We start from the raw sequence: 19,083 nt of genomic DNA on the forward strand, positions 1-19,083 counted from the left end.
TAATATGATAGATATATTTCAGGATGGGATAACAAGGGTGCTTGAATATGCAATCCTATGATCAAGTTCTAGTTAGCAAGGCTAAAACAAGCAATGAATACAATTTATCATGAATATCACAACAAGGCAGATCTATAGTTTGGGGCTAATCCCACAAACCTATCTGAACCTTGGATCTAACAGTTGAACTATTCAGACATAGCAAAGCAATTCATATCAATAGATAAATAGAAACTCATAGAATAGATGAATAGAAACAAGGAGTTCCGATCACAAGTGATCTTCTCTCCAAATGAAACTTGTAACAAAACTAGGTCTAGAAAAGAAAAAGCTCTTCTGCCGTCAAAAACACTTGCAGTGTATATTCTACTAGGTTAAAAACTCGTCAGGGCATTTTGGTAATTTGGTTTGGCCTTGGTTTTTAAGTCTGCTGAATCCAAAATGTCGCGTCTGGTGTCTCGACATCGATCGATGGTACTTTTGTACATCGATCGATATTAATCTTCATCTGTCGAGGCATTTCTTGATATCGATCGTCAGCACTGATGCGCATCGATCGATTATTCTTCCTCTCATCGACTTCTAAGTGGTCAGCTCGGGTGAAATGTCCTTTATGCTCCAAAATGCTCCAAAGTCATAGCTTTACTCTGAAATGCACATGAACCTGAAAACATACCTAGAAGAGTAGAAAACATAGATATATATATATAGTAAAATACTAATATACCATGGATAAAAATGGGTCAAATCCAAGGTATATCACTTAACAAGGCTTTGTTGGAAGGAAGGGGAGCTGCTATAGTAGAGTTGCTGACTTTCATACAGAGGATGATGACCAGATGGTTTTGTGCAAGAAGGAAAAAGGCTGAGAAACACAGGGGTTTGGTTAGCGTTGAAGTGGACAAACAGATGACAAAGAACATGGCAACTATGAAGGGGAGCAAGATAAATGCCGTGAATAGCTGGAGCAGCCAAATTTTGGGGAAATTTGGAAGATCAGACAAAGTGATGCTAGCAGAGAGGAAGTGTAGTTGTACGTATTTTGATAATATCAAAATCCCGTGTGGCCATGCTATGCTTGCAGCTGACGGGATAGGCGTGCCTTACGACACCTTGTGTGGGCATTGGTACAAAACGAGTGTGTGGAGGGAGACGTACGCTGGCGTTATCAACCACCACGGTGCAGCTAGAGATGTTGATATACCTGAAGAAGTGGGCAGTCAGGTTGTTTACCCTCCTAGTACGAAGAGACAACTTGGGAGACGTCGCAAGACACGCATACCATCGACGGAGAGATAAGGGTGAGATGTTAAGAACGTATTAGGCTAGTTATTGTAAATTTACCCTATTAAGGTAGGTAACTGACTTGTGATTGTCACTGCAGGCGCCTAAGAAGAAAGTTACAAAGAACAAATGTGGTAGGTGCAGGGAGGAAGGACACAACAGGACTAACTACAGTGTGCCTATATAAGGTTGTCGAAGGAGGGCTTCATTTGGATATATAATTTTGTGGGATCAAGGCAATTTTTTTTTTGGAACTTCTTTTAAATTGCTTGAAACCTAGTGTTGGTGGTTTGAATGTTTGTCGGAATGTAGGTGCTTCCTCTTATTTGGGAAGTAGTTATGTTCGACTAAATCCTGAAAACGTTTTGTTGTTTTTGGTTGGTCTAATCGCACTGCTGTTATTGTTAAGCAAAATTAAACTAATAGAAGTAAATCTGTGGATCTGGATGTGGATGGTAGTCGTAAAATCATTTTTTGTTTAGATGGGAGTTTCCAACAAATGGCATGAGTGTATAAAAGTCACTGAGGTTGAGACAGAGAGTGTTTGTATGTTGGTATGTAAAGTTTAAAAGAAAAACCTTGGAATGCAACTCATAAATTGAAGAAGCATTGGAAAACATTGTGTAATTAAGCAGCATTGTTTTGAAAATGATACAGAAAAATTAAGAGAAACATTAGTTGAGTGAAGTAGTGGGGACAATGGAAACAGAGGAACATTAGTTATGGGCATACAACGACGCTAGGGACATAAAATCAGATGCTGGTCATTTTTGCATACAACCACGCCAAGGTACCTAGAGCAATGGCAGCAGCAGCCACGTTGAGGAGCGGGCAATGGGATTTAGCATCCAGAACTGAGGTTGATTTGTTTCTTAATTCTTCAAGGAGGATTGTTTGGTCATGAAAAATCCTTTTCATCTCCAGGAGGCTCTCGTCAATCTTTTTGCCATGTTCCTGCAGACGCATAGTTGTTGTCCTCTTGATTGATTGGAAATCGGACTGAAGGTGGGTGACCTTTTTATCAACCATTCTAATCTCGTCGATGATGGCCTCGTCTATCCATTTGAAAAGGTGGTGCTCAGATTGCCTCTGGAATTTGTATGGTGTAAGAACTCTATAAGTGTTATTAATAGTATGGTAATTGTCGGAAAGAGAGAAAATCGGAGGATACCTTGATGGCGATTTCACATCTGTAGAAACGGCGGTATAAGTTTTCTTTGGTCTGAGCACCAAAGGTAGTCAGGTTCGACCCACACCAATATTTGGAAGGAATGCCCCGTGTAGTGTGTGTTTGAGAGCGAGATGCAGAACTAGATGAACTCATGGTGAGCCTGGGTTTGGAGAAGATGAGGAGGGAGTGAGATCTTTTATCGCAAAGGAGACCTAATAATAGCAGGTCATTGATTTGGGATTTTCTTTGGTAACAGAGTTAAAAGAACAAAGGTGATGGGGTCCATTTAATAGGGAAGTACATTTGGGTCTTAGGCCATTTAGATTTTAAAATTTGAAAGTTTTTTGTGTCCGGAAAGTTGAAATTAAGAGGGAAATCCAAAATTTGCGAGTAAGACTGAAGTGTAAATGTTGGCATTGTTGTTTGTGGACGTGAACATGGTATAAGAGTGTGTTATGGAAGCTAAGAAGGTTCATTGAATTCAATGAAAAAGATGGTTGACTCATCTTTTGCAATAACCAGAAACTCATTAATCAAACAAAGCAGACTTAGAGTATAGAAGAGTTTGAAATCCTAGCATAGCTGAGAGTAGGAAAAGATAGAAGCATAGTCGGGTTCAAAAGACAGAATAAAAAAACAAGCCAAGATGCCCCATTGTTACACAAAAGGTGGGCTTAGTGATTCAGCATAAACAACTTAGGCAGAATAAGCAGGCATGACAATGGTTTTGTAGATGTCCAAGGCATAATGTTTGCGGAAGTCGTCAACGGTTTGGTCGGTGATGCCTGACATATGAGGTGCTGGGTCTCCAAGAGCGTGCATCTTCAGAAACTTCATGCTGACGGGGCCACAGTCACCAGATCTGGAGGTGTTGTAGAGGTCAAGTATGTGTTTCCAGACAAACCTTTTAACTCCACGGAACTGAGTAAGCTCACACATGGCCACTTTCCTTACTAGATAAGGGAGTATGGTAACCAATGGTAGCATGAAGCGCTCGACACGACTATCTGCATACAAAGCGGGCAGAGGATCTAGGATCTCAATATACCCCATGTCAAGGTTTATGGCTAGGCCGACCCAATGTTTACAGTTCCAGAGCATCGGAGTGTAGATGGTGTGTATGTCCTCCATCCATTTCTTCCCTTGGTGGAGAACAATGTCGAAAATACGCTCATCCCACAGGAAGGTTGATCTCTTTCTGCAAGGGGCAAAATCGGGCCAACTGTCGAACATATAAGCAGGTAAGAGGGGTGTGGTGAATGCGGAATTTTCAGTGAGAAGATGTGTTGAGTGTCTGGCAGCGAGCATGTGGATTAAAACTTCCATGTGCTGAGTGAAATAAAAAAGAATGTGTATTAGTAAAGTTAGTGGTCGTAGGTACGGTGCGTATAGTTTAGAAAATAGAGAACTCTTACGCGGGTGGAAGTCCATTGCTTAGGTTTAGCGAGATCGAGAAGAAATTTGTTGGAGAAGTTAAAAGAAGACGGTGTGGTGTGGTAGCTGCAACATAAAGGTGTAAGGAAGCAAATAGATTGGAAAAGTGTAGTTTGGCAAATAGCTTGGAAACTTACACGTCCATCTTAGTAGAGACTGTGTTGTAGAATAGATCCCACTCGAGACCTGGAAGTGGCGAGATGAGTGTAAGCGCATGGATTAATGGAAATTTGGACAATTTATTAGCAAGGTGGTTCTCCTCCAAAGATGGAACATTGCTCTCCACGTCTTTTGTCGCCGTTAGGTCGAAAACTCCATGGGTGTTTGCCTCCTGAAAATAGAGATCATATTTGCTTCAATTATTTGAGAGAGAGTAGCAAAGCAAGGTGTAGATTACCTTAAAAGGAAGAGAGGGTGGAGAGTTGGAGGAAGCTGTAGCTGTGAAAGCATTTACGGTAGTCGCATGAACAGCGAAGCCTGACAGACTGTCGTTGCTCTTAGTGAGTGATGTAAGCATTGTCTTAGGCTGCGGTGACAGTAGTAGGAGACTCCGAGGAATAGATGAATCGAAGATTGGTGGGTCTGGATTGATGGGATCGTAAATCCTCACACCATGATAGAGGATGTGATTAATCTCTGGGCTGTTGGGGTGATCACTCTTATCGTAGACTACTGAGCTGAGCTCATCCCAAGGAGATTGCACGCTGACTGGCGTACGAGGTGGCTCGTCGTAGTCATCTGTAGCATCGTTGGGGTGGGTGATCATCTGACTAGGTGGAGGAGTTTGATTAAAAACACGGGAGACTTGCCTTCTGTCATCGTTGTGGTCAGGAGATGTGTGGACACATGCGTTGTTGTGGTTAGGTGAAACGTGGACACTCTGTATGTGGATGCAATGGTCGCTCGCAGGGGGGCTAGCAAGAGACAGATAACTAAGTGGAGGAGTGGAGTAAACGGGGGAGAGTTGACTACTGTGAACTTTGTGGTCGGGGGATGTGTGGGCACTTGTGTTGTTGCGGTTAGGTGAAACGTGGACACTCTCTGTGTGGATGCAGTGGTCGGTGACAGGGAACTATCTTGAGGATCATCTGCAGAATCACGATGTAGCTGAGCTTCGTATTGACTGATGATAGGGGATGTCTTTTGAGGCAAGTCATCTGTCTCCATTGGGGCTTGATCCTGAAACCAAAAATGAATTCTTCATTAGTGGTGAAAACACAAAGCTATTTATCTGGCAAAAAGTGTGTTCTTTACAATTCACCTGATTATGACTTGGTTCTGGAGTGTGGGGTGGTGTGTTGGACTGCTTGCGACGAGAAAAAAGTTTGTTGAAAGATGATAGCCTTGCATGAGATCGTTTCTTCCTACGTTTCATCTCGCGTTTGAGCTGCTTCATCTGCGTTGAAAGTTGGATCACCATCTCCGTAAGTTGAACGTTGGTGAAGCTTTGGGTGGTTGAACATGTAAAGTAGGAACTTATACGCCTTTGCTTCCTTGCAGACGGCTGTCTTGTTTGTAAAGATTGCTTAATAGTAGCAGACTTCTTCTTGACCCGGATCTTTGGCTTATTGATGATAGGCTCAGATATAACCCCGCCATGCCACATATGTTTGTTGAAGGAATGTTGATCACCTATAAATTGTTCCAAATAGATAACACTGTCGTCCTTGGCATCGTCTGGAAACGGTCCCCATCCTGGTTGTGGCTGATTTTCGATGGGTATAATAGGAGTGACTACCAGCTGAGAAAATTTAAAAACATCTTAGTTTTATAAAATGATTAGATTAAAAAATACATTTTAGAGTTAGTTTAGTACAAAAGTTTTAAAATGTACTTACATTGGGGTCAAATTCGACGCGTCGGATGTGGATGGCATTGATTGACTTGTGCTGTGGTAGAGTGCCATCTTCCAAGTCCATCACGGTGAGGTTGTTTAATGGAGCCGGTATATAATCCAGAAGCTGGGGGATGGCACGAAATGCTACCAGCTGAAGTGAAAGTGGGAAGCCTTGTAATCTGAAACTGCGCTGCTTGAGCGTCTTGACAAGTGTAGCAACAGGATCTTCACATTTCTTGGGGACAAAGTTCAGTGGTTTCATGCATGAGATGGTCTTGAGGAAAGACTCTGTTTTGAGGTTTTCAACCATCCTAACATAACGAGGAGTCGGGCGTGCTTCTTGTTTGTGAGCGATGAGAACACCGTCGACAATGATAATGAGAGCAATCCATATCTTTTTCCACCCATCCATATCTTTGTCGGTCTCAAGCATCCGACAAAGATCAGCAATCGTCACAACTTTTTTCTTTCCAAAAAGTCTCTTCCATACTCTATCTTTGCCGGCGACAATAGCTTTACCGGTGTTGGGCTTGTATCTTTCAGGGTATGAACCACACGGGAGGCCCGTGACAGTGCCAAATTCCTCAAGACCATATCGGAAAGGATAACCACCAAAGGCAGACCAAAGCGTGTTCTTGGGAAGACATACTAGCTGACGAGTGAGAAACGGGTGGATCAGCTTACACGACACAGGGCATTGACGAGCAGGGAGGTCGAAGAGGTTCCCGAAACAGGACCTACGGATGGTTTCAAACTCCGGCGTGTCGCGAAGGACGTTGCGAATAAAAGGGAGAAGATCCGGGGAGGAATAGATGTTAAGACGCCTGGTGGGGAACCGGTCCATCGCGAAAAGTCTTCGAGGTAGACGGAGGTCCGGTGAAGATGGACCTACATATATAAAATCAATCAGATTCTGGAATTTTGGAAGAAAATGAGAGCACCGGGAAGAGTGAAATACCTCCGACTTTGTATTGTGGTGGCGTTTCCTCGTCCTCTACATGGACCTTTTTCTTTGACTTTGGTTTCCTCATGGTTCACGGCGGATTCGAAGAGAGGGAGTGTTGACGGCTTACAATTCGAGACGGAGAGTATGAGGCGGAGAGGAAGAAACCAAGATGATGAGAGAAATTAGGTTTTCTGATTTGGGGAAATTTAAATCTACGGTTTTGTCTTTTGGTATTTTTTTTTTAAATTGTTGTTACCCACGGTTGGTTAAAGGCAAACTGTGGTTGGGTTAGTTTAGAGGATATATGTGATATTGCAGCCAGATAAAATGTGTCACATGGATATTGTGTCTGATTGTGTAATATGAGAGACAAAAAGTGTTTTAGAATGTAAAAATTTCAAAATGAAATTGTGTTTCAGCATATTTTATTAAAAATAGAAATCTCGGTTATGTTACTATATTTGACATTTGTAAAGATAGATTCGGTGAATGAATGCTTCGGTGAATGAATGCTTCGGTGAATGAATGCTTATTTGAATCGAAACTGTAGAACATAATATATATTTTAAACATGATTATATAGAATGTCCATTCCATAATTTATAGTCATATTTTTATCTACTATACAAGAGTCTATGTTGAACCAGTTCTACATTATTAATATGTCCTATTATGTATTTTATCTTAATCAATCAAAATTCAAATATATTAAATAAAAAATGAAAAATGAATTATATTCTCCCAAATCTACTTTTTGAAATTCTAAATTTTTTAAAAAATAAACAAAATGTTATTGTTTTAGCTATTATACCCTATATATATGGTTTACATTTTATTTTTCTATAGATATCCAAAAGCGTTTCTAAGAAGAATGAAATAAAATATGTTGGTTTATTCTGCATAACAAATTGTTAGTGAACATAACTTGTCACAATAAAAAAAAGTATTATACTAAACTCAAATTATTAACATAACAGATATTTATCAAAACTAAATGTGTAACCAAAACCCTCATTATCAACATACAAATCCTAGCATTTGCAATAATACTTTGTCGACTTTGTAAACTTAAAGATATATTCTGTGTTTTAATGTGGAGTAGTATCTTAGTTTAAATTAAAACTAGGATACGTAATAGATAACAAGAATCACGGCATCTTAATCAGTATCTTCATGTTCTCATGTATTCAAGTAAAAGGTAAAAATCTATGGTAATACTATTTTGTTTAATAAAAAAATTATAAACAAAATTCAAATTAAATAACAGATTAATAATATTTATAATGAAATAATATAAAAATAAAATATAAATGACAATCTAATAAAAATAAAACATTCACTAAATGCTTTAAAAATTAAAAAAAATAATGTTTTGAAACAATAATCTCTGGTTTAAAAAATTTAATTAGTTTAGATGATACGATTTATTTGAGAATTTTTAAAAATAAGTATGTACATTTGAAATAGAAACAATCAATTTTAGATTTTTCTTCTGTCTAGCAAAACTGAGAAAATAAAATTCAGAATGAATTTACTTTTCTTATTATCTACACAAATATGCTTAAAAGAAAATAAAGTACCAATGAATTAAAAAGGAAATGAATAAATAAATAAATAAATAATCAATGATTTATGTGATGAACTTGAATACTTATATAATGAAGGTGAGTCTTGACGGTGCATCTCGATGCAGATGCATCTAGTTCAGTCCAAAATGATAAATGACAAAAATGACTTTTTAAAATAAAAATATTATTTTCAACCGTAAATTCTATTTTTTTTGCATATACATTTTTCCGCCAGAACAGAAAACTACATTTCCCGCAAAAATTGAAAAACACACTTTCCCGTCGAAACTGCAAAATGTGTTTTTTCTCAAAAAAAACATAAAACACATATTTCCATAAAAACACACTTTTCGGTCAAACCAGTAAAACCACACTTTTAGGCTTAAACCGGAAAAACGCATTTTCTCGCAAAAACCAAAATAATGCATTTTCCCGCTAAAACCCAAAAACGGATATTCCCGCCAAACCCCCCCCCCCCTCCTAAAAAGCATTTTCCGGCCAAAACCGTAAAAAGCATTTTCTCGTCAAAACTGGAAAAGCAATTTTCCCGCGAAAACCGAAAAAATACATTTTCTCGCCGAAACCGGAAAAATGCATTTACCCACCGAAACCGGAAAACATATTTTTCCGCCAAAACCGGAAAAATCATTTTTCCAACAAAACCGGAAAACACATTTTTTCCGCCGAAATCGGAAAAGCACATTTTCCAGCTGAAACCCTAAAACGCATTTTCCCGCCGAACCCCTAAAACGCATTTTCCCGCCGGACCCGGAAAATGCATTTTCCCGCCGGACCTTATACGCCCTAGATCGGGAAGGATCACTTTTGCTGGGTGTTGGATATGATCCGAGAAGGCAAACGGCACGTCTGGAACTGATATGGATTGAAAGGATCGTCAAGACATGCGGAATGGCTCTTGATATACCCACGATCTAAGGCTAACCACCTGATATACCTTGGATTTAACCCGTTTTCATCCATGGTATATAGGTATGTTTTCAAGTTCAGGTGCTATGACTTTGGAGCATTTTGGAGCTTAAAAGACATTTCACCCAGCTGACCATGTAGAGGTCGACGAGAGGAAGAACAATCGATCGATGCACATCCAGTGCTGTCGATCGACACCAGGAGATGCCTCGACAAATGAAGATTAATATCGATCGATGTACACAAGTACCATCGATCGATGTCGAGACATTGGACATGCGACATTTTGGATCCAGCGGACTTGAAGCCCGAGTCCAAGCCAAATTACAAAAATGCCCTGACAAGTTTTTAACCTAGTAGATTATATACTGTCTAAGTGTTTTGACGGCAGAGGAGAGATTTTTGTTACATTTTTACTTTGAGAGAGAAGAGAGAGTTTTGGAGAGAAGATCACTTGTGATTGGAACTCCTTGTTTTCAATTCCTTTTCATCTATACTATGAATTTCCATTTCTTTATTGTCATGAATTGCTTTGCTATGTCTGAGTAGTTCGTTTATTAGATCCAGGGTTCAGATAGGTTTGTGGGATTGGCCCCAAACTATAGATCTGCCTTATTGTGATATTCATGATAGATTTGTATTCATTGCTTGTTTTAGCCTTGCTAACTAGAACTTGATCATAGGATTGCATACTCAAGCACCCTTGTTATCCCATCCTGACATCTATCTATCATATTAGGACTGCTAGAGAGGGCTAACCGCCAATTTAGTATCTTAATAGGGCATATCATACTCGCGCATAGGCCTGGCTAGAACCTGTCGATCGATGTCCTCAACTGACTATCGGTCGACGTAGGTAAAGGTGTATCGGTCGACGTCCCTATAGGACCATCGATCGACACTCTCTCGTTGTCAACATACTAACCGTTGAGACACGAGATCTAGCTTGTTAACCAGTGAAACATGCGACAACTGATCACTGAGTTAAGCGGTTGAGCTCTAACATATCATGCATGCAACAAATAGGCACCTATAGATATTATAATCTCCAACTCCTGAATAGTGGCCATGCATCTAATATCATTTCCAATCAAGTTACATTTACTATTTAGTTCGCTTGTTACTATTGCTATTTCATTTAAACATTTACAACTCTTAGAATTAATAAACACTAGATTTAATTGTTCCCTAGCTCCTTGTGGATTCGATCCCTAAGTACTACATCTGAACCTCTTTTGATGAGAGTAAGACTCCTTAGGGTAATTTGAGTGGTATCAAATTTGGCGCCGTTGCCGGAGAGCTTTGATCGCCATTAGATTTAGTTTTATAGATTCTTATTCTTTTCTCTACCCCATTTCTAACATAATCTTTTTCTTGTCTTTTCAGGTGCATGCCCACCGGTACCAAAAGCAACAAGAAGAAAGACTTGCTGTTCTCAGACGATCCTGCTCACTTGGAATGCACCATCCGTAGAGGTCAACGTTCCACATCGCTCGACGCAAGAACTTTGTCGTCGATCGACGCACAACCAACCGTCGACCGACACCAGACCTTCATCGTCGATCGAACCTAATCGTTTGACAACAATCGATAATACACCGCGTACGTTGATCGATACCGTGTCGTCAAAAATGGTAAACTTTATTATTCTAACACAGGACGAGAATGGAAACCTGTATGACCTGGACGGTCATCTGCGTAATGCAACAGGTCAGAAAATAGACGCTCAGGGGACTGTAATCCCTGATGCTGATACTACAGGAGCTGCTCAACCTGTAGACGAGGACGCTCGATCGAAACCACTGGCCGACTACAATCTCCCAGATGAGTACTATTCCAACAGATCAGCTATGCGACTTCTGGAGATCCAGAAGCAGAATTTTGAGCTGAAGCCTCAATACTACACTCTCGTGTCGCAGATACCCTACTCTAGGTTACCGCACGAGCATCCTATGGACCATCTAGAACGGTTCGAGGATTTAATCGCTGCTATTTGGATGGAAGGAGTCCCCGAAGATTACCTGCTGTGCCAGCTCTTCAGATAAACGCTGAATGGAGAAGCGATGCACTGGCTTAGGCAGCTACCCACAGGATCCCTAACATCCTGGGCCGACATCAAGAATGTTTTCTTATGAAACTTCTTCGATGAGGCGCGCGCTGAAGAACTTCGAAACAAAATTTCCACATTCTCGCAGAAGGCTGGAGAGTCTTTCAAAGATGCGTGGATTAGATTTAGGTTCTTCCAGCGAGAATGTCCACATCACGGATTTAATGAAGTGCAGCTGCTAAGCACTTTCTTCCGAGGTCTCGCCTTACAGTATCAAATGGCTCTTGATACGGCGAGTGAAGGCAACTTCACTACTCGGAATCCGTTAGAAGCTGTGACACTTATCGAAAACCTTGCTAACAGCAGCAGCACCAAAAACACTGACTCTGAACGGAAGAAGTCTGTAGCCTCTATCGGGAAGGAACAGATGGACGAAGTAAGAGCTAAGTTAGATGTGGTGCACGAGCTTCTTAGGAAGCAAGTCTATTTAGCTGAAGGAGAAGTAGTAGATACGGAAGGAGAAGAAAATGTGAACTACATTGGAGGTACCGGATTCCAGAAATTTACAAAACCAGGGCGGAAACAGAAACTACTTTGGAAATGGTCAAAGAAGTAACCAAAGTTCACAATTTCAAAAACCTTTCAACAACAGCAAAAGCTACTCGAACTCCTACTACCAGAATCCACCATCCTAGACTCAGGAAAGCAAGATCGAAGAAATGCTTGATCGAGTACTGTTTGGACAACAACAAATCACCGTGGATTTCAACGGTAAAATAGACTCCGCCTACAACAATCTGAACCCCAAAATCGAGACCTTAGGGACTCAGGTGAGAAAACTTGAAACACAAGTGATTCAGACAGGCGAAACTATAAAGAGGCAAGAAGCTTTCGCTAGAGAGGCAGGAGCTGACAAGGGAAAACACCACGTAAATGCCATCATAGATGATGATTTCTGGCAAGGGGTGAGACATGAAAAGCTCGAGGAAGGAGACTTCGAAATCGAAAGCTCCATGAGTCTCGGCGGATCCCAATGGTGTCGACCAATGTCGATGAACTCGCATCGATCGACAGACCATGACGAAGATCGATGGACAGATAACTCCAGTCATCGATCGACGTCGTCCGCTAAATCGAACGAATGCAATGCAGTTCGAATTCTAACTCATGAGGAATTCGCAGCTAAGCATCCTCACCCACCCTCCCCTTTCTATGATAAAATCGATCGATCGGCTGAGCCAACCATCGATCGACAGAGTGAGTTCAACGTCGATCGTCACAACACACCTCCCATCGATCGACAGGCACCTCTGATATACCGAGTGAGATTACCCTCAATCGATAATGATTATATCAACGCACTCAAACCACCACCAAAACCATTAGGTTAACCCACCCGAACCAAAACCCAACCCTTTAAATAGTTCACCAGAACCAGTTCAAGAAGATCAGGAAACTGAAGGGAGAAGGTTAAGGAAAAGAAAGGAGAAAATTCCTAAGAAACTTAAGAGGGAAGCTAACGAGAAGGAGATGGATGGTTTCACTAAAAGAATCCTCAGAATCCCAATCGAAAAACCTTTTGATGAAGCTTACTTCACACACCGGTTGTGGATGTTCTTCAGAGAAACAAAGGTAACTGAGGAGGACATTAGAAGAATGTTTCATCAAGTCAGAGAGAAGATGAGACAATGGATCACATTGACGAAGAAGAGTGATATACCTTGGATTTGCCCGTTTTTCATCCATGGTATATAGGTGTTTTACTATATATATATCTATGTTTTCTACTCTTCTAGGTATGTTTTCAGGTTCAGGTGCATTTCAGAGTAAAGCTATTACTTTGGATCATTTTGGAGCTTAAAGGACATTTCACCCGAGCTGACCATGTAGAGGTCGACGAGAGGAAGAACAATCGATCGATGCGCATCAGTGCTATCGATCGACACCTAGAGATGCCTCGACAGATGAAGATTAATATCGATCGATGTACACAAGTACCATCGATCGATGTCGAGACATTGGACACGCGACATTTTGGATCCAGCGGACTTAAAACCCAAGGCCAAGAAAAATTACGAAAATGCCCTGACGAGTTTTTAACCTAGTAGATTATATACTGTCTAAGTGTTTTGACGGCAGAGGAGAGATTTTTGTTACATTTTTACTTTGAGAGAGAAGAGAGAGTTTTGGAGAGAAGATCACTTGTGATTGGAACTCCTTGTTTTCAATTCCTTTTCATCTATACTATGAATTTCCATTTCTTTATTGTCATGAATTGCTTTGCTATGTCTGAGTAGTTCGTTTATTAGATCCAGGGTTCAGATAGGTTTGTGGGATTAGCCCCAAACTATAGATCTGCCTTGTTGTGATATTCATGATAGATTTGTATTCATTGCTTGTTTTAGCCTTGCTAACTAGAACTTGATCATAGGATTGCATACTCAAGCACCCTTGTTATCCCATCCTGACATCTATCTATCATATTAGGACTGCTAGAGAGGGCTAACCGCCAATTTAGTATCTTAATAGGGCATATCATACTCGCGCATAGGCCTGGCTAGAACCTGTCGATCGATGTCCTCAACTGACTATCGGTCGACGTAGGTAAAGGTGTATCGGTCGACGTCCCTATAGGACCATCGATCGACACTCTCTCGTTGTCAACATACTAACCGTTGAGACACGAGATCTAGCTTGTTAACCAGTGAAACATGCGACAACTGATCACTGAGTTAAGCGGTTGAGCTCTAACATATCATGCATGCAACAAATAGGCACCTATAGATATTATAATCTCCAACTCCTGAATAGTGGCCATGCATCTAATATCATTTCCAATCAAGTTACATTTACTATTTAGTTCGCTTGTTACTATTGCTATTTCATTTAAACATTTACAACTCTTAGAATTAATAAACACTAGATTTAATTGTTCCCTAGCTCCTTGTGGATTCGATCCCTAAGTACTACATCTGAACCTCTTTTGATGAGAGTAAGACTCCTTAGGGTAATTTGAGTGGTATCAAATTTGGCGCCGTTGCCGGAGAGCTTTGATCGCCATTAGATTTAGTTTTATAGATTCTTATTCTTTTCTCTACCCCATTTCTAACATAATCTTTTTCTTGTCTTTTCAGGTGCATGCCCACCGGTACCAAAAGCAACAAGAAGAAAGACTTGCTGTTCTCAGACGATCCTGCTCACTTGGAATGCACCATCCGTAGAGGTCAACGTTCCACATCGCTCGACGCAAGAACTTTGTCGTCGATCGACGCACAACCAACCGTCGACCGACACCAGACCTTCATCGTCGATCGAACCTAATCGTTTGACAACAATCGATAATACACCGCGTACGTTGATCGATACCGTGTCGTCAAAAATGGTAAACTTTATTATTCTAACACAGGACGAGAATGGAAACCTGTATGACCTGGACGGTCATCTGCGTAATGCAACAGGTCAGAAAATAGACGCTCAGGGGACTGTAATCCCTGATGCTGATACTACAGGAGCTGCTCAACCTGTAGACGAGGACGCTCGATCGAAACCACTGGCCGACTACAATCTCCCAGATGAGTACTATTCCAACAGATCAGCTATGCGACTTCTGGAGATCCAGAAGCAGAATTTTGAGCTGAAGCCTCAATACTACACTCTCGTGTCGCAGATACCCTACTCTAGGTTACCGCACGAGCATCCTATGGACCATCTAGAACGGTTCGAGGATTTAATCGCTGCTATTTGGATGGAAGGAGTCCCCGAAGATTACCTGCTGTGCCAGCTCTTCAGATAAACGCTGAATGGAGAAGCGATGCACTGGCTTAGGCAGCTACCCACAGGATCCCTAACATCCTGGGCCGACATCAAGAATGCTTTCTTATGAAACTTCTTCGATGAGGCGCGCGCTGAAGAACTTCGAAACAAAATTTCCACATTCTCGCAGAAGGCTGGAGAGTCTTTCAAAGATGCGTGGATTAGATTTAGGTTCTTCCAGCGAGAATGTCCACATCACGGATTTAATGAAGTGCAGCTGCTAAGCACTTTCTTCCGAGGTCTCGCCTTACAGTATCAAATGGCTCTTGATACGGCGAGTGAAGGCAACTTCACTACTCGGAATCCGTTAGAAGCTGTGACACTTATCGAAAACCTTGCTAACAGCAGCAGCACCAAAAACACTGACTCTGAACGGAAGAAGTCTGTAGCCTCTATCGGGAAGGAACAGATGGACGAAGTAAGAGCTAAGTTAGATGTGGTGCACGAGCTTCTTAGGAAGCAAGTCTATTTAGCTGAAGGAGAAGTAGTAGATACGGAAGGAGAAGAAAATGTGAACTACATTGGAGGTACCAGATTCCAGAAATTTACAAAACCAGGGCGGAAACAGAAACTACTTTGGAAATGGTCAAAGAAGTAACCAAAGTTCACAATTTCAAAAACCTTTCAACAACAGCAAAAGCTACTCGAACTCCTACTACCAGAATCCACCATCCTAGACTCAGGAAAGCAAGATCGAAGAAATGCTTGATCGAGTACTGTTTGGACAACAACAAATCACCGTGGATTTCAACGGTAAAATAGACTCCGCCTACAACAATCTGAACCCCAAAATCGAGACCTTAGGGACTCAGGTGAGAAAACTTGAAACACAAGTGATTCAGACAGGCGAAACTATAAAGAGGCAAGAAGCTTTCGCTAGAGAGGCAGGAGCTGACAAGGGAAAACACCACGTAAATGCCATCATAGATGATGATTTCTGGCAAGGGGTGAGACATGAAAAGCTCGAGGAAGGAGACTTCGAAATCGAAAGCTCCATGAGTCTCGGCGGATCCCAATGGTGTCGACCAATGTCGATGAACTCGCATCGATCGACAGACCATGACGAAGATCGATGGACAGATAACTCCAGTCATCGATCGACGTCGTCCGCTAAATCGAACGAATGCAATGCAGTTCGAATTCTAACTCATGAGGAATTCGCAGCTAAGCATCCTCACCCACCCTCCCCTTTCTATGATAAAATCGATCGATCGGCTGAGCCAACCATCGATCGACAGAGTGAGTTCAACGTCGATCGTCACAACACACCTCCCATCGATCGACAGGCACCTCTGATATACCGAGTGAGATTACCCTCAATCGATAATGATTATATCAACGCACTCAAACCACCACCAAAACCATTAGGTTAACCCACCCGAACCAAAACCCAACCCTTTAAATAGTTCACCAGAACCAGTTCAAGAAGATCAGGAAACTGAAGGGAGAAGGTTAAGGAAAAGAAAGGAGAAAATTCCTAAGAAACTTAAGAGGGAAGCTAACGAGAAGGAGATGGATGGTTTCACTAAAAGAATCCTCAGAATCCCAATCGAAAAACCTTTTGATGAAGCTTACTTCACACACCGGTTGTGGATGTTCTTCAGAGAAACAAAGGTAACTGAGGAGGACATTAGAAGAATGTTTCATCAAGTCAGAGAGAAGATGAGACAATGGATCACATTGACGAAGAAGAGTGATATACCTTGGATTTGCCCGTTTTTCATCCATGGTATATAGGTGTTTTACTATATATATATCTATGTTTTCTACTCTTCTAGGTATGTTTTCAGGTTCAGGTGCATTTCAGAGTAAAGCTATTACTTTGGATCATTTTGGAGCTTAAAGGACATTTCACCCGAGCTGACCATGTAGAGGTCGACGAGAGGAAGAACAATCGATCGATGCGCATCAGTGCTATCGATCGACACCTAGAGATGCCTCGACAGATGAAGATTAATATCGATCGATGTACACAAGTACCATCGATCGATGTCGAGACATTGGACACGCGACATTTTGGATCCAGCGGACTTAAAACCCAAGGCCAAGAAAAATTACGAAAATGCCCTGACGAGTTTTTAACCTAGTAGATTATATACTGTCTAAGTGTTTTGACGGCAGAGGAGAGATTTTTGTTACATTTTTACTTTGAGAGAGAAGAGAGAGTTTTGGAGAGAAGATCACTTGTGATTGGAACTCCTTGTTTTCAATTCCTTTTCATCTATACTATGAATTTCCATTTCTTTATTGTCATGAATTGCTTTGCTATGTCTGAGTAGTTCGTTTATTAGATCCAGGGTTCAGATAGGTTTGTGGGATTGGCCCCAAACTATAGATCTGCCTTATTGTGATATTCATGATAGATTTGTATTCATTGCTTGTTTTAGCCTTGCTAACTAGAACTTGATCATAGGATTGCATACTCAAGCACCCTTGTTATCCCATCCTGACATCTATCTATCATATTAGGACTGCTAGAGAGGGCTAACCGCCAATTTAGTATCTTAATAGGGCATATCATACTCGCGCATAGGCCTGGCTAGAACCTGTCGATCGATGTCCTCAACTGACTATCGGTCGACGTAGGTAAAGGTGTATCGGTCGACGTCCCTATAGGACCATCGATCGACACTCTCTCGTTGTCAACATACTAACCGTTGAGACACGAGATCTAGCTTGTTAACCAGTGAAACATGCGACAACTGATCACTGAGTTAAGCGGTTGAGCTCTAACATATCATGCATGCAACAAATAGGCACCTATAGATATTATAATCTCCAACTCCTGAATAGTGGCCATGCATCTAATATCATTTCCAATCAAGTTACATTTACTATTTAGTTCGCTTGTTACTATTGCTATTTCATTTAAACATTTACAACTCTTAGAATTAATAAACACTAGATTTAATTGTTCCCTAGCTCCTTGTGGATTCGATCCCTAAGTACTACATCTGAACCTCTTTTGATGAGAGTAAGACTCCTTAGGGTAATTTGAGTGGTATCAAATTTGGCGCCGTTGCCGGGGAGCTTTGATCGCCATTAGATTTAGTTTTATAGATTCTTATTCTTTTCTCTACCCCATTTCTAACATAATATTTTTCTTGTCTTTTCAGGTGCATGCCCACCGGTACCAAAAACAACAAGAAGAAAGACTTGCTGTTCTCAGACGATCCTGCTCACTTGGAATGCACCATCCGTAGAGGTCAACGTTCCACATCGCTCGACGCAAGAACTTTGTCGTCGATCGACGCACAACCAACCGTCGACCGACACCAGACCTTCATCGTCGATCGAACCTAATCGTTTGACAACAATCGATAATACACCGCGTACGTCGATCGATACCGTGTCGTCAAAAATGGTAAACTTTATTATTCTAACACAGGACGAGAATGGAAACCTGTATGACCTGGACGGTCATCTGCGTAATGCAACAGGTCAGAAAATAGACGCTCAGGGGACTGTAATCCCTGATGCTGATACTACAGGAGCTGCTCAACCTGTAGACGAGGACGCTCGATCGAAACCACTGGCCGACTACAATCTCCCAGATGAGTACTATTCCAACAGATCAGCTATGCGACTTCTGGAGATCCAGAAGCAGAATTTTGAGCTGAAGCCTCAATACTACACTCTCGTGTCGCAGATACCCTACTCTAGGTTACCGCACGAGCATCCTATGGACCATCTAGAACGGTTCGAGGATTTAATCGCTGCTATTTGGATGGAAGGAGTCCCCGAAGATTACCTGCTGTGCCAGCTCTTCAGATAAACGCTGAATGGAGAAGCGATGCACTGGCTTAGGCAGCTACCCACAGGATCCCTAACATCCTGGGCCGACATCAAGAATGCTTTCTTATGAAACTTTTTCGATGAGGCGCGCGCTGAAGAACTTCGAAACAAAATTTCCACATTCTCGCAGAAGGCTGGAGAGTCTTTCAAAGATGCGTGGATTAGATTTAGGTTCTTCCAGCGAGAATGTCCACATCACGGATTTAATGAAGTGCAGCTGCTAAGCACTTTCTTCCGAGGTCTCGCCTTACAGTATCAAAT

General features: G+C 41.4%; 3 protein-coding genes and 3 non-coding genes across 9 annotated transcripts; 1 reads left to right on the forward strand and 5 right to left on the reverse strand.

The window, feature by feature from the left end:
- Window positions 1-738: 738 nt before the first annotated feature.
- LOC117134361 lies at window positions 739-1,299 on the forward strand. The gene has a single exon (XM_033292650.1). The coding sequence runs from the start codon at window positions 739-741 to the stop codon at window positions 1,297-1,299; it is 561 nt and encodes a 186-aa protein (XP_033148541.1).
- A 738-nt stretch (window positions 1,300-2,037) lies between these two features.
- LOC103848017 (uncharacterized protein At4g04775) lies at window positions 2,038-2,608 on the reverse strand. Its single transcript, XM_009125009.1, has 2 exons — window positions 2,456-2,608; window positions 2,038-2,373 (listed from the first exon to the last, which is right to left on the reverse strand). The coding sequence occupies exons 1-2, from the start codon at window positions 2,606-2,608 to the stop codon at window positions 2,038-2,040; spliced, it is 489 nt and encodes a 162-aa protein (XP_009123257.1).
- Window positions 2,609-2,972: 364 nt separating this feature from the next.
- Window positions 2,973-9,281, reverse strand: LOC117134183. 4 transcript variants are annotated; one of them, XR_004458359.1, is made up of 6 exons: window positions 6,685-9,281; window positions 5,728-6,614; window positions 5,151-5,630; window positions 4,027-5,068; window positions 3,871-3,955; window positions 2,973-3,784 (listed from the first exon to the last, which is right to left on the reverse strand). XR_004458359.1 is itself a non-coding variant. In XM_033292113.1 (4 exons), the coding sequence occupies exons 1-4, from the start codon at window positions 6,755-6,757 to the stop codon at window positions 4,652-4,654; spliced, it is 1,857 nt and encodes a 618-aa protein (XP_033148004.1). In that variant the 5' UTR covers window positions 6,758-9,281; the 3' UTR covers window positions 2,973-4,651. The 4 variants fall into 4 exon arrangements, 1 of the variants encoding a protein (XP_033148004.1); XR_004458358.1 differs by having other exon boundaries at window positions 2,973-3,955; XR_004458357.1 differs by having other exon boundaries at window positions 3,871-5,068.
- A 2,048-nt stretch (window positions 9,282-11,329) lies between these two features.
- LOC117134472 lies at window positions 11,330-11,436 on the reverse strand. The gene has a single exon (XR_004458657.1). It is a non-coding gene; the product is annotated as a small nucleolar RNA R71 (small nucleolar RNA).
- A 3,688-nt stretch (window positions 11,437-15,124) lies between these two features.
- Window positions 15,125-15,231, reverse strand: LOC117134473. The gene has a single exon (XR_004458658.1). It is a non-coding gene; the product is annotated as a small nucleolar RNA R71 (small nucleolar RNA).
- A 3,688-nt stretch (window positions 15,232-18,919) lies between these two features.
- On the reverse strand, window positions 18,920-19,026 carry LOC117134474. The gene has a single exon (XR_004458659.1). It is a non-coding gene; the product is annotated as a small nucleolar RNA R71 (small nucleolar RNA).
- Between the last annotated feature and the right edge of the window lie 57 nt (window positions 19,027-19,083).

The sequence above is a fragment of the Brassica rapa genome, chromosome A05, assembly GCF_000309985.2.
Source record: "Brassica rapa cultivar Chiifu-401-42 chromosome A05, CAAS_Brap_v3.01, whole genome shotgun sequence".
In the NCBI taxonomy this organism is placed as follows: Eukaryota; Viridiplantae; Streptophyta; class Magnoliopsida; order Brassicales; family Brassicaceae; genus Brassica; species Brassica rapa.